General features: G+C 34.2%; 1 protein-coding gene across 1 annotated transcript; it reads left to right on the top strand.

Annotated features, from left to right (window-relative positions):
* The first annotated feature begins 1716 nt into the window (after positions 1-1716).
* On the top strand, positions 1717-18166 carry LOC133177320 (uncharacterized). Its single transcript, XM_061312375.1, has 4 exons — positions 1717-1931; positions 7231-7347; positions 17798-17888; positions 18007-18166. Exons 1-4 carry the CDS (start codon positions 1883-1885, stop codon positions 18059-18061), a joined length of 312 nt encoding a protein of 103 aa, XP_061168359.1. The 5' UTR covers positions 1717-1882; the 3' UTR covers positions 18062-18166.

Here is an 18166-nt window from a genome sequence, read left to right as displayed (position 1 = left end):
AGTGGTTCTTGAGAAGATTTTAAAAGATGTCACTAAATTTTCACTAATTCTTAAGGTCAAGATCTAGTAATTGAGTTTAGACTATCTTTTTTAAGCTATATCCATTATGACATCATAATTGATTTAAACTTTTTTCCCCGTACTTTATGGCTGTAATAGAATTATAAAGGAAATGAAGCATTTTCATGGAATTCAATATGAAATCATGTCAAAAGTAACCCCGATACCTATATTCAATTAAATATCATTTTAAAGTAGAGGTCAAGAAGATGCGAAAAACCGTTTTAAGAGAGACTGTGGGCAAAATTGATACATTTCCTTTTTTTTAGATGGAAAAACTCTGAAATTTATACCTGACTTTCTTCATTTTACAGTGAAAATGACAGTTTAAAACATGTTTTTTCATTGAGTTTACCTAAAAAATTATGTCCCGAAACACCTTATTTTACCAAGCTATATTTGCAAAGGACCATTAAAAGAACTCGCCCCTCAAATTTGAAAAATGTGTAGGCACCTTTCATTTACTAGATCTTGACCTTAACTACTTCCCTTGAAAGAGGGCATGGTCCTTCATTTGAACAAACTTCAATCCCCTTTATCCACGGATGCTTTGTGGCAAGTTTACAGACAGAGGGACGGTCATACAAAATGTGATCAGAAGGCACACTTAAACTTCCAGTTCAGGTGAACTAAAAATGAAAACCCCAACACCAATTATATCGGCACATGATTGTGTATAAGAATAACGCAATAATTTCCAAATAATCATTACTACTGAACAAAAAAACTAGTACATGTATTCAATCTCCACGTATATATTACAAGAAACAATAATAAGCTGATTTATCAGATATCTCAAGAATTACGGTATCTTGACAAATCATAGTAATGTACATCAATCCCGGACACAATTTTCTGACCAAAAAGTTTTCTCCTTAAAGTATTGCGAGTAATGCTGTCTATCTCCCTCCGTGCGTATATATTTGTTTGTCAATCTCTCTTTCCTTTCTCAAGTAAATATTCGTCAAAACAATACATCGACGACAATATATGCCGACCTTGACTGTACATATTGTCGCCGACGACAATATGTGCTGGTGCTTGACTGTACATTTTGTCGTCCATTATGCAGGAGGAAAATAAGGCTTGTCTCGGTACATATTGTCGCCGGCGACAATATGTACCGATGGATGACAATATGTGCAGTGAGGGTAGGTACATATTGTCGCCGATGTCAATATGTACAAAGCGACAATATGTACCGTCACACACCATAGTATAGAATATATGTCTTCTTTATGTTTGAGTCCTCTAAATTGTAGCAAATACGGTTTTTTTTTTTTTTTAAATATTTATAACTTTTCAAAATGTTTGGCCGTTAATCCAAAACTGAAATTGCTTCGTGCGAGTCTGTTTAAACTTGAAAAAAGTTTTTTAAATACCCTAAATCGAAAGTGTTTTTCTCGTGCTTTAAAACCCGAACTTCCATCTTGAGTTTCATAAAGAAGAAATCGAAAGGCATTGCAGTAACATGGGTATTGAATATGTTTTTGGATTTTTGATTGCATTTCCGTTAGCTGTAGAAATTGTGGCAATTGATCATGTACTGATACATGTAAGTAAATTATTTTAGATAGTATTTGTAAATGATATGTGTCACTTATATGAAAAAAAAAATAATTGCACGTTTTAAAGGTATTTTTTCATATATAAAGGGAATTCAAGAATGTAAAGAATCGTTGGATACAGTTCATCCTGTTGACCATTGTCCCTCAGATGAAAAGTCATGGAAGGAGGCTGAATTTAAAAAAAAAGATGTGGAGAAATTAAACAAAATTGTGTAAATGCCAAGCGCTTTCTCTATCATTGTATTTTAAATGAGATGATGAATCAAACGATCGAAGTGTGCGCTCCATTTAGGGTGATGTTTGGTATGTATAGAGAGAGAGAGAGAGAGAGAGAGAGAGAGAGAATATAGTAGTACTCTTTTGGAAATCTATTCAATATTTCTTCTACTTAAAGATTTTCTTTGATTTCGACATCCTGAGTGCGTGTATAGTTTATAGCATTGACAAGAAGAATGCTGCATGCCGATAATTGTTTAAGAAAGGATTACAGCAATTAACGCTATGTTTTGGGGTCTTTTTTATGGAACGCCATAGCTGCCTGAAGGTCATTTTCATTTTATATGAGGTGGTATAACCTTTATGTGAAGTGGTTAAGTCATTATATATAGTGGTAAAATCATTATATTCAATGAAAACTTTATAATATGCAGTGGTTTTATCTTTATATACAGTGGTAAAATCATTATATACAGTGATAAAATCATTATATTCATTGATGACTTTATTATATGCAGTGGTTTTATCATTATATTCAGTGGCAATGTCATTATATGTAGTGGTTAAATAATGTAATGAAGTGATAGTACCGTTACATTATGCTGTAAAATCATTATATGCAGTGGTTTTTCCATTATATACATTACTGATATCTTTCTGTGATGTGATAAATTCAATATATACAGTACAAACATAATTTGTGTGATAAAGCAATCATTACATTGTATGAAACCCGCTGCATGTGGAGTGCCAAGTTAATTTCATTCAGTGCGACACCTTTACATGAAGTGAAAAATCTATTATGTGCAGTACTAAGATCATTATATTATATAGTAAAATTATTATACATATTCCTAAAATCATACTTTGCAGTGGTAACATCTTTATATGAGGTGGTTAATTAATTATATGATGTTGTTAATTTGTTATATGATGTGCTCAAATCTTTATATGCATTAGACGTTTCATGTTATGCAGTGGTAACTTCTTTATCATCATCTTAACTGGTCCTCTTGCAAAAACATTTTTAAAAAATGCGCGGAGTTCCAGTTTAAAGAGTGTTTGAAAATAGGAAACCCGGGCCGTGGCAAATTAAAAGCCGGGACTATTCGAGATTTTTCAAATTTCTGATTTAAAATTTTCAGACTCTTTTTTTAGGCTAATGTGTTTTTGCTGTAAAAATTGTATTTAAATACTTGGTATTTTAGATTTTCTTTACGATTTTTGGTTTCAAGTAAAATTGGTAGGCAGTTTCAATTTCCTGATTTAATATTTTATCCATTGTGGTATAAGTACTTAGTATTTTAGAATTTTTTTTGACGATTGTTGATTTCCATGTTGGTAAAATGGGTAGACTGGGTTGGCGATATTTTATGTGTGTGTGTGTGTGTGTGTGTGTGTGTGTTTTTGTTTTTGACATATTTGATAAAAATCTAATAAACTTAAAAATTATTCCGATGTTAAACACTGTATTTTAACTAAAAAAAACTTTTTCTTTTTGATGGTTATTTCTTTATTTGAAAATGCTATTTTTATGCAAAATACACATTTTCATTAAAAAAGGGATTATTAAACCAGATCCGATCATCCGGGAAGAACCTGGTGCAAAACACCATAAATCATTTCTAATTTCATAATATGCAAATGTGCACTGGTACATGTATCTATATGCTAGAAGATGGAAGGAAACTGGATTACGTTAAATATGTAATTTGTTTAATACTTTTTTCGGGGTGGGGGTGGGGGGTGGGGTGTTAAATTACTAATATCAACTATTTATAAGACTGTTTCTAAGACTTCAGAAAACCTTAAATCACATTGAAAAATCGCTGCATGAAAACATTTCATTTTCAAGTTTCATATTTGCCGTCGCCAACGTGGCACGGTGATTAGAGTGTCTGCTCTAAGAGACGCGGAATAAGGAGTCAATCCTTACGTCACGGGTTCGAATCCGACAGTGGGACGTTAAGACCGGTCCTTCGTAAGAGACCGCATAAAGCCATAAACCGAGGTCCCGTTCCACAGTAGGTGTTGGCACGAAAAAAATCCCTCACTGCTCAATGGCCGTAAGTGTCGAGTATAGGACAAAATTTGCAGCTCTCCACTGGCAAATTGTGGCGTCTCCATATGAGTGAAAAATTCTCGAGAGGGACGTTAAACAGCAAACAAACAACCAAATAAAAATCATTTTAGCCTTTTTGAATAAAATGATAAAATTAAGAGTTATCCTTCAAGGCTGAGGATCGGATATCCTTAAACCAAGCAACTTACGCGTGATTAAAGTTTGACACAAGGCTTTGCATTAATAGTCCTATAATTACATGTATATGTGATAATTCTTTAATTAATTTATATTTTATCAAATGGCATGTAGATAATGAATAAGTATTTCGGATTTTTTATGTTTGACTTCCGGGAGATCAAATCCGATTTTAATGAACCATTGGCGTCGGAAGGAAATTGATAGTGGGGTGGCTAATTGAAATAAAAAAAAAATCAAACCTGAAAAAAAACTTGACAAGCAAAAAAAAAAAAAGGAAAATTGTTCTTTCTCCAAACCCGAAAATCCTATTTCGGGGGTGTGGGTGGATGGGGGGGGGGGGGGGGGGTTGGTCGAACATCTTTCAGTATCAAATTTTTTTAAACACTACCAATTACCCTTCTTTCACTACAATGAATCGTGCCTGTAGAAAGTGGGGAGGGGGGAGGCTAGACCTACGCCCGAATTTTCAATGCCTATATTATGTCTACCTTTGTAAAAAAAAAAAAGAGAGGGGGGCAATAGCCCCCTCCCCCCCCCCCCCCCCCCGGTTCCGACGCCTATGTGAACCGGTTTTTCTTAAACGTGTCATTTCACTCAAAAAATGCCTTTCAAAGAATGAATAATTTTTAACATCAGAATAATTTAAAAGTTTATAAGCTTTCTGTCAAATATGGCAAAAAAAAAAAACAAACAAACAAACAAACAAAAAACAACAAACAAACGAAACACGTAAAATGTCTACTTGATTGCCTACCCGATTTACCAACCTCACGGGCGGATTCAGAGAGGGCCTATGCCCCCCCCCCCCTTGTGTCCAAAATATACATAAGATTTAATAAATCAATTGTTTTTTGGTTTGGCTTTGGGCTACCTACCCCGACCAAAAACTTGTCGGGCCCCCCTTTTCAAGATTCCTGGATCCACCACTGAACTTGGAAATCAACAATCGCCAAGAAAATCTAAATTACTAAGTATTTTAAAATTAAATGCAATTTTTACAGCGAATACACATTAACCTATAAAAATGAGTCTTAAAATTTCAGCACAGTTGATCAAATCAGGAAGCTGTATAATAGAATCAGAAATTAGAAAAATCTCGAATAGTCCCGGCTTTTAATTTGCCACGGCCCGGGTTTCCTATTTTCAAACACTCTTTAAACTGGAACTCCGCGCATTTTTTAAAAATGTTTTTGCAAGAGGACCAGTTTAGATGATGATAAAGAAGTTACCACTGCATAACATGAAACGTCTAATGCATATAAAGATTTGAGCACATCATATAACAAATTAACAACATCATATAATTAATTAACCACCTCATATAAAGATGTTACTACTGCAAAGCATGATTTAAGGAATATATATGATAATTTGACTATATAATATAATGATGTTAGTACTGTACATAATAGATTTTTCACTTCATGTAAAGGTGTCGCACTGAATGAAATTAACTTGGCACTCCACATGCAGTGGGTTTCATACAATGTAATGATTGCTTTATCACACAAATTATGTTTGTACTGTATATATTGAATTCATCACATCACAGAAAGATATCAGTAATGTATAAAATGGAAAAACCACTGCATATAATGATTTTACAGCATAATGTATCGATATTATCACTTCATTACATTATTTAACCACTACATATAATGACATTGCCACTGTATATAATGATAAAACCACTGCATATAATAAAGTTTTCAATGAATATAATGATTTTATCACTGTATATAATGATAAAACCACTGCATATAATAAAGTTTTCATTGAATATAATGATTTTACCACTATATATAATGACTTCACCACTTCACATAAAGGTTATACCACCTCATATAATATGAAAATGACCTTCAGGCAGCTATGGCGTTCCATACTTTTTGCTCGATTCTGTTGCTTTCATTTCTTAACCTTATTTCACTTTTTTTTAAAGAGTCTTGTCAAATTGGAACAAAATTTAAATGTTAAACTGGTATGAATCTTTTAATTCTGAGTCAGGAGAAAACAGCTTATTGATTGCAGCTTACACCAGAACTTCACTTCAGGCTTTTAAACTTATGTAATAATCTGTCATCTGCCTCAGGAGATGACAATAAAACTATGCACGAGAGACGGAGCTAAAATTCTCTTACAGTGTACATTTCATGTTATATACAGTACATTCGTCAATATATGTAGCATTTCTTTTATAATATATTTAATGATAATTATCAATGATCAGCGGTAAATATTAATAAATTATTTATTGTCTAAGATTACGTGCTTTCGATTTTGCATTTCTTTATGATGTAGACACAGTATTATATGCATCGGATAGGCAAGAAATATCGTTACAAATTAAACATAATGTATTAATGTAGTAGAGCAATCCATCCAATAATAGCATTTAAATTAATTCATCTCATAGCAATGCATTTGATGTCTATGAATTAAAATTATTCATTATTCTAGATGTCTGGTTTTCATGATCGATATTCCATTTTGCTAAATTTAGACAAAAAAGGTTTTGTTTTCCTTAAAAGAAGTACGACCCTTAACTGCATCACCTGTACAAGCATATTCAAAATAAAACATTAAAAAATATTGAGTACATTTGATAATCATCAACAAAAGAGTTTACACCTATATACTTCTGTGTTTGGTCGCTTTGTACTGTACGCATAATATTAAAGCAACTATTCGGACTTAACGCACCTAATGCTACATGTATCAGGTAGCAATATGTTTTAAAGATGTCAGACACGTATTGCATAATTTGATATATATTTACCCCCCTCCCCCCCCCCAAAAAAAAATCACTTTTTTTAAAGGTAAATTTATGGGATTACAAATAAAAAAGCGCAGAAAGCATAGCATTTAGGGTTTTATTGAGTTCTACTAGGAACACTAAATCCGACATTTCTAAATGTTTTTCAAGTGCATTGTAAACCTTCAAAACACCAAAGAATAGTCCATAAATAATTTACAATACTCTTATAGAACACCGGGACTATTATATACATATCTGAAATCCTTTATGCATGCAATAAAACGTGATATAATTACGAGCAGAAGGTGTATATGTGTTTTGTTGTTTAGAAATACTTCAGTATTATTTAAAATTGATTTTCACAGGATATTGTCCGGTATTTTCACTGATTGGTGCAAGGATCTACCATAATTATGCGAGTGAGTGCAAACAACTTTTGAAGCGTTGCCCAGAGGATTTTGAATCAAATCATCTTTATCAGTGTAAGTACACTCACTTTTTTTTAATATATGACTCTCTCTCTTTCTCTCTATGAACGAGTATCTTGCCAAACATTGTATAGGCTACTTTAGTTTACCTGTTTTGCATGCACTGCATAAAATTCTTATTACGCTAGCATTTTTGTCGAATCTGGCCTCCAAATCTTTGGTTAATATGTATTGTCCCTTTAATTACAAAAACTTCTTGAAAGATCCCCGTTGTACGTAATGGATCATCCGTGCCTACACCAATGAATCATATTTACAAACATTTTTACTTGAAATCTGCAGGCGCATGTAATCTTTGAAAATTTTTTTGCCCACCACTGTAAGATTCTCAACAACACTTGTGCACAGTTGCCATCTTTTATACACACTACATGACGTCACAATTACAAGGACACTAATACAGTTCACATGACAAGCGGCATAACTCTGTAAATCTTGTTACATCTCCCTTTTTAAGATATTTGTGCGTTTACAGTTTTACAAATCAGAGAATCCTATTGCTAAATAAATATACTGTAAATTTGAAATGTCCGAATTTAGAGTTCTGTGTATTTCAATTATTCATAACATGATAACAATAAAACATTTCTTAAACAAATCCGCCGCATTTCAAAACATCACTGGACACATGAATTAACTTTAAACAGAAAAAGAGTTTGGTAACGTCCATACTTGTAGACAAACACAACACTGAAATTATTACAAGCGTTAAGTTTGGTATCTTGCCGGTAACACTGACGCTCTTCCCGACCTTGTGAATCAGACTTTGGGATTTGAAATTTTCACATTTTCATTATTTTCACATATTTTGACACTTTCACTTTTCACTGCCTTTACTGGCTGACACGACTCTTTACTACCTATAACACTCCTCGAATCTGTATGCGTTGAATCTGCCTGCATTGGTGGAATGATCACTACGTCGTCTTCTTCCTCCCTAGAATTTTCTGGAACACTCCTTTCCTTGGTTTTCACTAAATCCTTGTGATTTCTCCTGAATATGCGGTTTCCTGATTTTACTATGTAGGATCTTGGTTCCTCGCATTGTTTGACGACTTGTCCTGGATTCCATGAAGTTGATGATGATTGATGTGAACGAATTCTAATTACGTCTCCTTCTGATAATGGTGTTCTTTCTTTGGTATTTCTATCATAGTAGTGTTTTTGCTTCTGCTGTTTAAATTGTAGATTTTTCCTGACGGATTTCCCAGGGAAGTTGTTGGGTGTGTAGAGTGACGATTTGGCTGGAACGAAAGATCTGGTTCTGCGACCCATCAGAAGTAGCACAGGTGTTTTCATTTTATTCAGGTAAAATTATCACAGAATGTCATGATAACACACAATTAAAACATTACAGATTAGCCCACTAATAGAAAAAAACAGACATTATCTCAGCACTATGCTACTTAATAAAGATCTAATTGAGCATATACATGTATTATTATATAAATTACATGACATACAGATGATAGGTATTACCTAAGGATAGCCCATAAAAGCCTTTTTAAAAAAGCTTATTTCCAATGGGGTCCTTAAATTACAAATACGTTAGTAACAAAAAAATTACATTAATAATGGAATTTAGGCAGGGTACTTAAATGAATATAGCATAATGCTTTGAAAAATGACATGTTTCTCATTACACATTTTCCTTAAAAATTATCACAATAATGCTTATAAAACTAAAATAAAATTAAATAGAAATAAAATTAGACAAGTCTTCACGTAGTATCACTAGCATTTTTAGATAAAAAAGATCTTACAGCTTTCTTAAATTTTTGTTTAGTACTCATCTCCTTGATCTCACGTGGCAATGCATTCCAGTCTTTAATAGCATTATAGAAAAAACATGTAGACTCTTTCCCTTTTATCTTAGGTACATGAAAATTCTTATTAGTTGCACTTCTTGTTATATTATTATTCAGCACAAAATGATCATGGAGATAAGCTGGTGCATTTCCATGATATATATTAAAAACATGGTTTAATCTTAATTGTTTAACTCTATCTTCCACTCTTAACATATTCAGAGAGTCTAAAATATTACTAGAAATACTCTCTCTTGGACCAAGGTTTAAAATGAACCTTACTACTTTGTTCTGGGTAACTTGTAATCTGTGTTTAAGTTGCTTATTTATTCCGCAATACCAAGAAGAACAGGCATAGTCAAAGTAACACTGTATCAAGGCAGAACATAGGGTCTTTCTAGACTGTGTACTAAGACAAGATGCATTTCTATATAAAAATTTAAGTCTGGCATTAACTTTTTGTATAATGCTTAATACAATATTTTCACATGAAAGAAACTTGTCAATACAGATTCCTAAATATTTAACGCTTTCAGAACCTATAATAACATGACCATTGCACAAAATTTTAAAATCTGTGATATTTTTAAGCTTTCTCGGAGGACCAAATAAAATAGATTCTGTCTTACCTAAGTGAAGTGACAATCTATTATCAACTAACCATGAAGAACATTTATCCAGAACACTGCCCAGTTTATGAGCAATAATAGCAGGATCTTTGTGTGCATAAAAAATAGCACTATCATCAGCATATAAAATTAATTTACAGTCATCATCAATACTGACAGCCATATCGTTTACATAGATTAAAAATAAAAGAGGTCCTAAAATACTTCCCTGAGGAACACCACAGTTTATCGAATTAAAATCTGATGAAATGTTGTTGACATGGACTTGTTGCTGTCTACAGGACAGATAAGATTTGAACCACGCAGTGGATAAAACTCCTAAAACTTCTAACTTATCACATAAAATTGTATGGTCAACAGTATCAAAAGCTTTTTGTAAATCTAACATTACCATACCTGTAAAAAGCCCTTTAGATGTATTACTTTTAATAAAATCTAACATGTGTATTAAACAAGTATCTGTTGAAAATTTATTTCTAAAACCTGATTGGTATGAATACAACAAGTGATTATTGTTTAAAAAATCTAAAAGTTGAACATGAACACATTTTTCCAAAATTTTTGACACTATACACAGTATACTGACTGGCCTGTAATTTCCGACTTCAAGGGAATTTCCTTTTTTGAAGAGAGGTTTGACTCTCGCCATTTTAAAGTCTTCTGGTACGGTACCGGTGATTATAGATTTATTTACAATGGACATAATAGGTTCCTTGATATAAAAAGCACCATCTTTTAAAAACCTTGCTGGTATATTATCTAAACCAGTACTTTTGTTTACATTCAGATTTTTCAGTTCTTTATAAATAAAATCTTCAGACACAGGTTGAAGTACTAAAGTTTTTTTTTCTATGTTTTTATCTGCATAAAACTGTCTAAATACCTTTGATGTAACAGAAAATACATGTAAAGGACTAGGTAATTTGCTTACAAGTTTTAATGCAATAGTAGTAAAAAAACAATTAAAATAATCCGCTATAGTTTTGCCTTCATGGTGTACTTTACCATCTATGTTTAAAACAATATTTTCGCTACTTTTTTGTTTGGTTTTGTATCCAATGTTCTTAAGCTGTTGCCACAACTTCTTGGGCTCTGACCTATTTTCCTCAATTTTATCTTGAAAATAAGAAGATCTGGCTTTTCTAACTTCTCTCTGCACTAAATTTCTTAATTTACAAAAAATTTTATTGTCTTCATGACTTTTATGTTTTCTATACAAATACAAATGTTTATCCCTATCTCTAATGAGGCCTAAAATATATGATGTCATCCATGGCTCTGTTCTTTGCTTAACCCTTATTTCAATAACAGGAGCTAAAGTATCTAAAATATTGGTAAATATTTGTTTAAAAATAGACCAAGCTCCATTGACACAAGTTGAATTTATACAATCACTCCAGTCTACACTTGATAAAAGAAACTGTAGCGATTCGATGGAATAATTCTTCAAGCATCTAATCTTGATAATATTATGACTTTTAAAATGGCCCCTAGGGACTTTTCTAGTACAAAATGTCAAAAAATGATCACTAATACCCGTGGTAATAACACCAGAGTTAACAATATTTTCTTTAGAATTACATAAAATGTGGTCAATAATAGACTCTGTGCCACGTGTAACTCTTGTAGGGTCAATAATAATTTGGCAAAAACTAAATAAACTTAAAATATTCATATATGATTTGTATAACGGGTTGCTTTTTCTGGATGTACAGATATTGAAGTCCCCCAGTATAATTGTTTCACAGTCGGTGCGTAATTTACAGAGATCTTCTTCCCAGTGGTCGATAAAAGAAGTTTGGGTGGGAGGACGATAGCAAACTCCAACAATAATAGGTTTAGTTTTTGGCAAATAAAGTTCTAACCATAGTGACTCAAGATTTTCGTTATCTATATCAATTCTTCTGGCAAACGCAAGATTGGATCGTATATAAACACAAACACCTCCTCCTGATCTATTCCGATCCTTCCTAAGAACATAATAGTCTTCGATAGAAATCTCATTGTCTGTAACCGAGTTATCAATCCATGTTTCTGAAATAGCTATAACTGAGGCCTTGGATTTTCTTGCAATAATACGCAGCTCGGCTATTTTTGGTAATAGAGAACGTGCGTTTAAATGAATGAAGTGCATTCCTTTCAATTCAAAACACTCGAACTGCTCATCTGTAAAAATTTTAGACTCATCTTTATCTTCATGTTTTCTGAGATTTGGAGGTCCTGGGTTTAATTGAACATCACCACTGAGTATTAACAGCAGCATGAGTAATGATTTTGGAGATGGACTAATGTAGTTAACAGTTAATACATGTTTATTTGTATTCAGTTCGAATTTCCTCGCTGATGTCGAGATCACATATTTAAAAAGTTCAGCATTGATTATATTTTCGGACGAAATAAAAGTGTTGTTCACTAGAATATAACTACAGTAATGCTTGTCCAATTCACTATGATCTTTAAAAAGTTTAAAAACTAGTAAAACAATTAAAATCTGAGCTGCTAACAAAAAAGCGCGCAAACCTGCCGCCATCCCGATCCCAAGTCCGCGAAAGTGAAAGTCCCACACCAGGAAGTGGTGTATTGCGAAGCTCTAAAAGAGATAAATACGGATCTTGATGGTCTTCAATGGCTTTTTTCAGAAGTTTTTTGGCTGTCTGAACGGTCCTCTCTGCTAGTCCATTGCTCTGGGGGTACCTTGGAGATGATGTGATGTGCTTGAAACCGAAGTCTCTAGCAAAAGCTTGAAATTCGTAGCTTGAATACTCTGGTCCGTTGTCGCTAACGAGTTTTTCTGGAATTCCATATCTAGCAAAGTTTTGACGGAGACATTTGATAACTGTCAGACTTTTGGTATCCTGTAACATTGACAGTTCAAAGAACTTAGAGAAGTAGTCAACAAGTACTAGGTAAGAGTCTCCATTCAAGTAGAAGAGATCAGTGGCAACTTTTTGCCATAGTCGGTTTTGCACTTCATGTTGTAAGAGTGGTTGTTTCTGCTGTTTATTTCTGTGTTTATTGCAAATTTCACACTGTTCTACAAGGTCTTTAATTTGTTGACTCATCCCAGGCCAGTAAAGTAATTCTCGTGCTCTGCTTAAGCTTTTTTCAATTCCCATGTGGCTTAGATGAATTCTTTTCAGCATTTCATGACGCATAGATAAAGGAGTAATGATTCTATCTCCCTTGAACACAAGTCCGTCAGATATGTTGATCTCATCTCTGAAGTTCCAATACAGATTTAATTCCGGATCAATTTTCTGTTTGGATTCTGGCCAATCATTAATCACGGTTTTCATCAGTTTCCCTAGTATTTCGTCCTTTGCAGTTTCAGCCTGGAATCGTTCCACATTTTCACATGTTATCGGTTTGTTCTCGAGTATATGAACCTCAAAGTCATCTTCTGATTCATCGTTTCTTAATGCTGCGCGACTAAGAGTATCGGCAATGTGAAGTGTTTCTCCAGGTGAGTACTTTACTCTCAAGTCATATTTCTGGATTCTTAACATCATTCTCTGCAATCTCGGTGGTGCTTTGGATAATGGCTTTTTGTAAAGACTTTCCAGTGGTTTGTGGTCCGTTTCTATGTCCACTACTTTCCCATACACGTAATCATGAAATTTAATGAGTCCAAACACAATAGCGAGTAGCTCTTTTTCAATTTGAGCATAGTTCTGTTCAGCTGAATTTAAGGATCTCGACGCATAAGCTATCGGTTGATTTCCTTGTAGAAGACATGCTCCCAGTCCTACAGAAGAAGCATCTGCTGAATTTTTTACTGGTGCTGACACGTCATAGTATTTGAGAACAGGTGCACTTGTAATTGCACATTTCAACTCCTCCAATGCTTGTTGGTGTGTCTGTGTCCAATGCCATTCAACATTCTTTTCTAGAAGTTGACGCAACGGTCTGTTCACTGTTGACATATTGGGTATGAATTTTCCTAAATAGTTAATCATTCCGAAGAATCTTTGTAGGTCTTTCTTGTTTTCCGGACTCTTCATCTCAAATATCGCTTGAACTTTACTTTGACAAGGCTTCAATCCATCTGGTCCAAACACATGACCTACGAATTTGACTTCTGACTGACTGAGTTTACATTTTTGTCTGTTGAACCTCAAGTTAACTTCTTGTGCTCTTGCTAAGACAGCTGAGAGTCTCTGATCATGTTTTTTCTTGATTCCGTCCATAAATCAAAATGTCATCAGCTATAGAACTACACCCATCAATGTCTGAAAAGATTTGCGATATTGTTCTCTGAAAAATTTCCGGCGCACTAGAAATTCCGAAGGGTAGACGTTCAAACTTGTATCGCCCGTAAGGAGTATTAAATGTTGTCACCCAAGTGCTCCTCTCTGACAACTTGATTTGGTAAAATCCTGAGGCAGCATCAAGAGTACTGAAAACTTTTGCATCTTTTAGCTTGCGGCTACCTCCTCAACTGTTTTCAGCGGATAATGTTCACGTTGAATTCCGCGATTCAAGTCCCTTGGGTCCAAACAAATTCTTACTTTTCCATTGGGTTTTTCTACAATGACGATTGGATTAACCCATGCTGTTGGTTTTTCTACTTTCGTGATGACTTTCTCACTAACCATCCTATCTAACTCTTCCTTGACTTTCGGTTTTAAAGCGTGCGCAACTCTTCGTGGAGGGTGCACTTTAGGTGTAACATTTGGATTCGCTTTAATGTCATATTATCCTGGCAAACAGCCGATTCCAGAAAATAAGTGTTGGTATTCCTTGATGACACTGTTAGTACTCGCAGTACTTTGATTTTCATCGACCAGATTTACATGTTGGACAAGCTTCAAATCCAGACAAGTTTGTAAGCCAAGTACAGGTACAACATCATGATCCACAACATGAACTACAGCATCATAATAATTCTGTTTGTATTCTAACACAACGCGAGCCTTGCCAATAGTTTTGACTTCATCCTTGGAGTATGAGATTAATCGCGACTTCGATTTGCTAATATTCTTGATTCCTGCTTCTTTGCAAAGTTTCTCCGTGATCACATTACACTGTGCCCCTGTATCTATCTTGAAGTCAACGGAAATGTCATTGATTTTCACTCGAACCATCCAGTCCTGTTCCCTATCCTTGTCCGTGGTCTCGATTCCGTATGCTAGGAATTCGTCATCTGACAGTGAATCTCTATCTGCATCCGAATCGGACTCATGCTGGGGCATGTGTACTCGGTCTCTCCGACTTTTACACATTTTTTTCAAAATGATTCATTTTCCTACATTTTCTGCACTCCTTACCGTACGCTGGACAGTTTCCTCGAGCATGAGAAGTTCCACAGCGCTTACATTTTCCTTGCCGTGGTTTGCTTTTGTCTCTATCACGTGTCGGTTTGTTGTTATTATGACGCGAATTTCCTCTGCCACGCCTGAACCCGCTCCTTGCGCGACCACGTGATTTATAGCTTTCTCATCTGCGATATTTTTAATCTGTGATTCACTGGCTTCATTAGCACGACAAATGTCTATAGCCCTCTGTAAGGTTTTCTTCTCTCAACAGTCTCTTTCTTACAGAGTCACTCTTGATCCCGCATACGATCCGATCTCTGATAAGAGAATCTTGTAAATTTTCAAACTCGCAACTCGCAGCTCTTTGTTTTAGATCAGTAACATATGCATCTATGCGCTCACCTTCTTTCTGTACCCTGGTGTTGAACATGTGCCTTTCATATGTAATGTTCTTCCTCGGGTTGCAATAAGCCTCGAATTTCTCACAAATGTCCGCGACTTTTTCTTTATCTTTGTCATCCCAGGTAAACGTATTATAAACCTCAATGGCTTCAGCGCCAACCACGTGGAGTAAGGTCATAGCCTGCACTTTATCATCTTTCTTCGCCGTTCCGGACGCTATATTATATATGTCGAATTGCTGCTTAAATCGCCTCCAGTTCTCCTTTAAGTTTCCGTTTAAGTTGAGTGCGGCTGGAGGGTTTAACCGGTCCATTTTTCTTCTGACACCATGTAAGATTCTCAACAACACTTGTGCACAGTTGCCATCTTTTATACACACTACATGACGTCACAATTACAAGGACACTAATACAGTTCACATGACAAGCGGCATAACTCTGTAAATCTTGTTACAACCACACCTTAACTTATAGATCCCGTCTAGTTTAAAAAAAAAAAAAAAAAAAAAAAAACAAGCATTCTGAGAGTATTGCATTAGCAATACTAGTCCCCTACCGGCAAGGTAATCTGGTTCCCGTTAAGAATTGAAAATGTCATAATTCCGTCAAAAATCAATGAAGCGGAACGAAATGCAAACTTGATCTATAACTAATCAAGGTAAAGTCACATACCAAAAATCAGCTCAATATCTGAAAGCGTTTAGATGAAATCTGCGGAAAACCCCTAAAAATTGAAAAGGCCAATGCATAATTCCGTCAAAAATGAATGAAGCGGAACGAAATGCAAACTTGATCTGTAACTCATCAAGATACACTCACATACCACAGATCAGCTCAATATCTGCAAGCGTTAAGGAAAAAAGTGTGGAAAACCAAGTGGGACAGACTGACAGACAGACAGAGGGACAGACGGACCGACAGACAGACGGACAGACTCAGATGAAACCTATAGTCCCCTCCGGTTTCACCGGTAGGGGACTAATAAAAAATATATCATGCTGTTTGTTTGTATGTTTTCTTAATGCGATCAGTGGGTAGGTAGATGGGATTGGGATGAGGGCAATATTATTGTTCGCCAAATTTTTTGCTTATATAATCATTTAACAGTTTTTCCAAGGTTTGTGGTTAGATTTGTCAGTATAGAAATAACTTTTGACAACATTGCTTTCGGGTGAGTTGGATATCAGGACAGATGTATTCAAATCTTGTGTGTGTAACAAGATGACAATTTTTTTTCTGTTTTCTTTTCTTTTTTTTTTTTTTGGTAAATCTTAATGATTCTCAGTTTTTAAATGACATATTTTATTTTGACTTCTGTTACAATTGAAACAAGTTTCAATAAGGTGTTTGTGAGGTATGAGATATAAAATTTATATTATTTTTTCAGAGAAGGATGTATAAATAAGAAAATGTATATTTACCATCGCGATTGTATAACCATCAACGTTAGCATCACGGAATTCCTCCCATTAAATATATCTTCATAGTTTTCGGTAAATTACTTCGTCAGAAAAGTTTTTTTTTGTTTGTTTGTAAGTTTTGACAGTTTGTAAAGGTCTCACAAACGGTACAAACTGATTTTACGGTATATTTAACTCGGTCGCTGGTGCAATGGGAAAGTAAGACACCTATTTCATAGTATGTGAAACATTGAATCATTTATAATGAATTCATGCATAACTCTTTCTTTGTAATGAATTCATGGGTATGTTCCCTATTAAGTGTCATTACAATTTGGAATTTTCAAAATATCCTACAGGCTGTGAATAAAATTTTCATTTTGGGGGATATTTGGAATAACTGGATGCAATTGTAAACCTATTTATCTTTGCCCGGACTTCTTTTTCGTCACAAAACACTGTAGTATTTTATAGCAAGCCATCGTTTATTATACTTTAGTTATACTAAACAAACTTTAAAAGTAACTTTTTGGGGGTAAAGTACATCAAAGTTCTAGATAGTGTTCAGTATTATACAATTATCATTCAAGTTAAGTAATATTTACAGTAAGAAATCAAAATGGTATTTCAAACATTGTATTTAACTTACTATGGTTTATCAAAGTGTCAAACTATATACATTTTTTTTTTCAATAAACAATTCAAGTTACACAGATTGCATTAATATTAACTCAATGTTCAATAATATTCCCTATATTTAATCAACGTATTTACAATGACACTATAAAAGGGTATAGGGCCTAGTTTTCTATAGCATCATTTTGTTATGGTTGAAATAAAAGGAATTATGATGCTAATAATCACGCATATTTATGCTTGTGTCAAATATCTATAGTCTTTAAATGCTTTCGAATAAATGAACTTCTAAAGATTCCTTTTATTCCACTTCAGACCCAGAGTGTTTAGATATACCTAAAGAACCACCCTTGATCTCCACTCCTCAGACTTCTAACTCTGAGGGTATGCAATTTACAAAGAGAAGGTGAGATATGTATATCTTTTTTTTTCTTTGTACAATATACACCGGAATATTTCATTAGTTTATTTTAAGTGTAATGTTATGCATGCAATGATTATGATTATATGATTTACAATTTCAGATCTTCACTTCTGCTGTTTGTTTTAGAGCTTAAGATCCTCGTGTTCTACGTCTGATGTCCCAAATACAATAATATTTTGTTCATTTGGCACATATATATGCTGTGATATTCATAAGACAACATTGCGGGCCAAAAAGTAATTCTTTGTTCACGTAGATAA

This window comes from Saccostrea echinata, unplaced genomic scaffold (genome assembly GCF_033153115.1).
Source record: "Saccostrea echinata isolate AGI-Se365-2 ecotype Australia unplaced genomic scaffold, CSIRO_AGI_Sech_v1 ptg000117l, whole genome shotgun sequence".
In the NCBI taxonomy this organism is placed as follows: Eukaryota; Metazoa; Mollusca; class Bivalvia; order Ostreida; family Ostreidae; genus Saccostrea; species Saccostrea echinata.
This window is presented reverse-complemented; position numbering and strand designations above follow the sequence as displayed.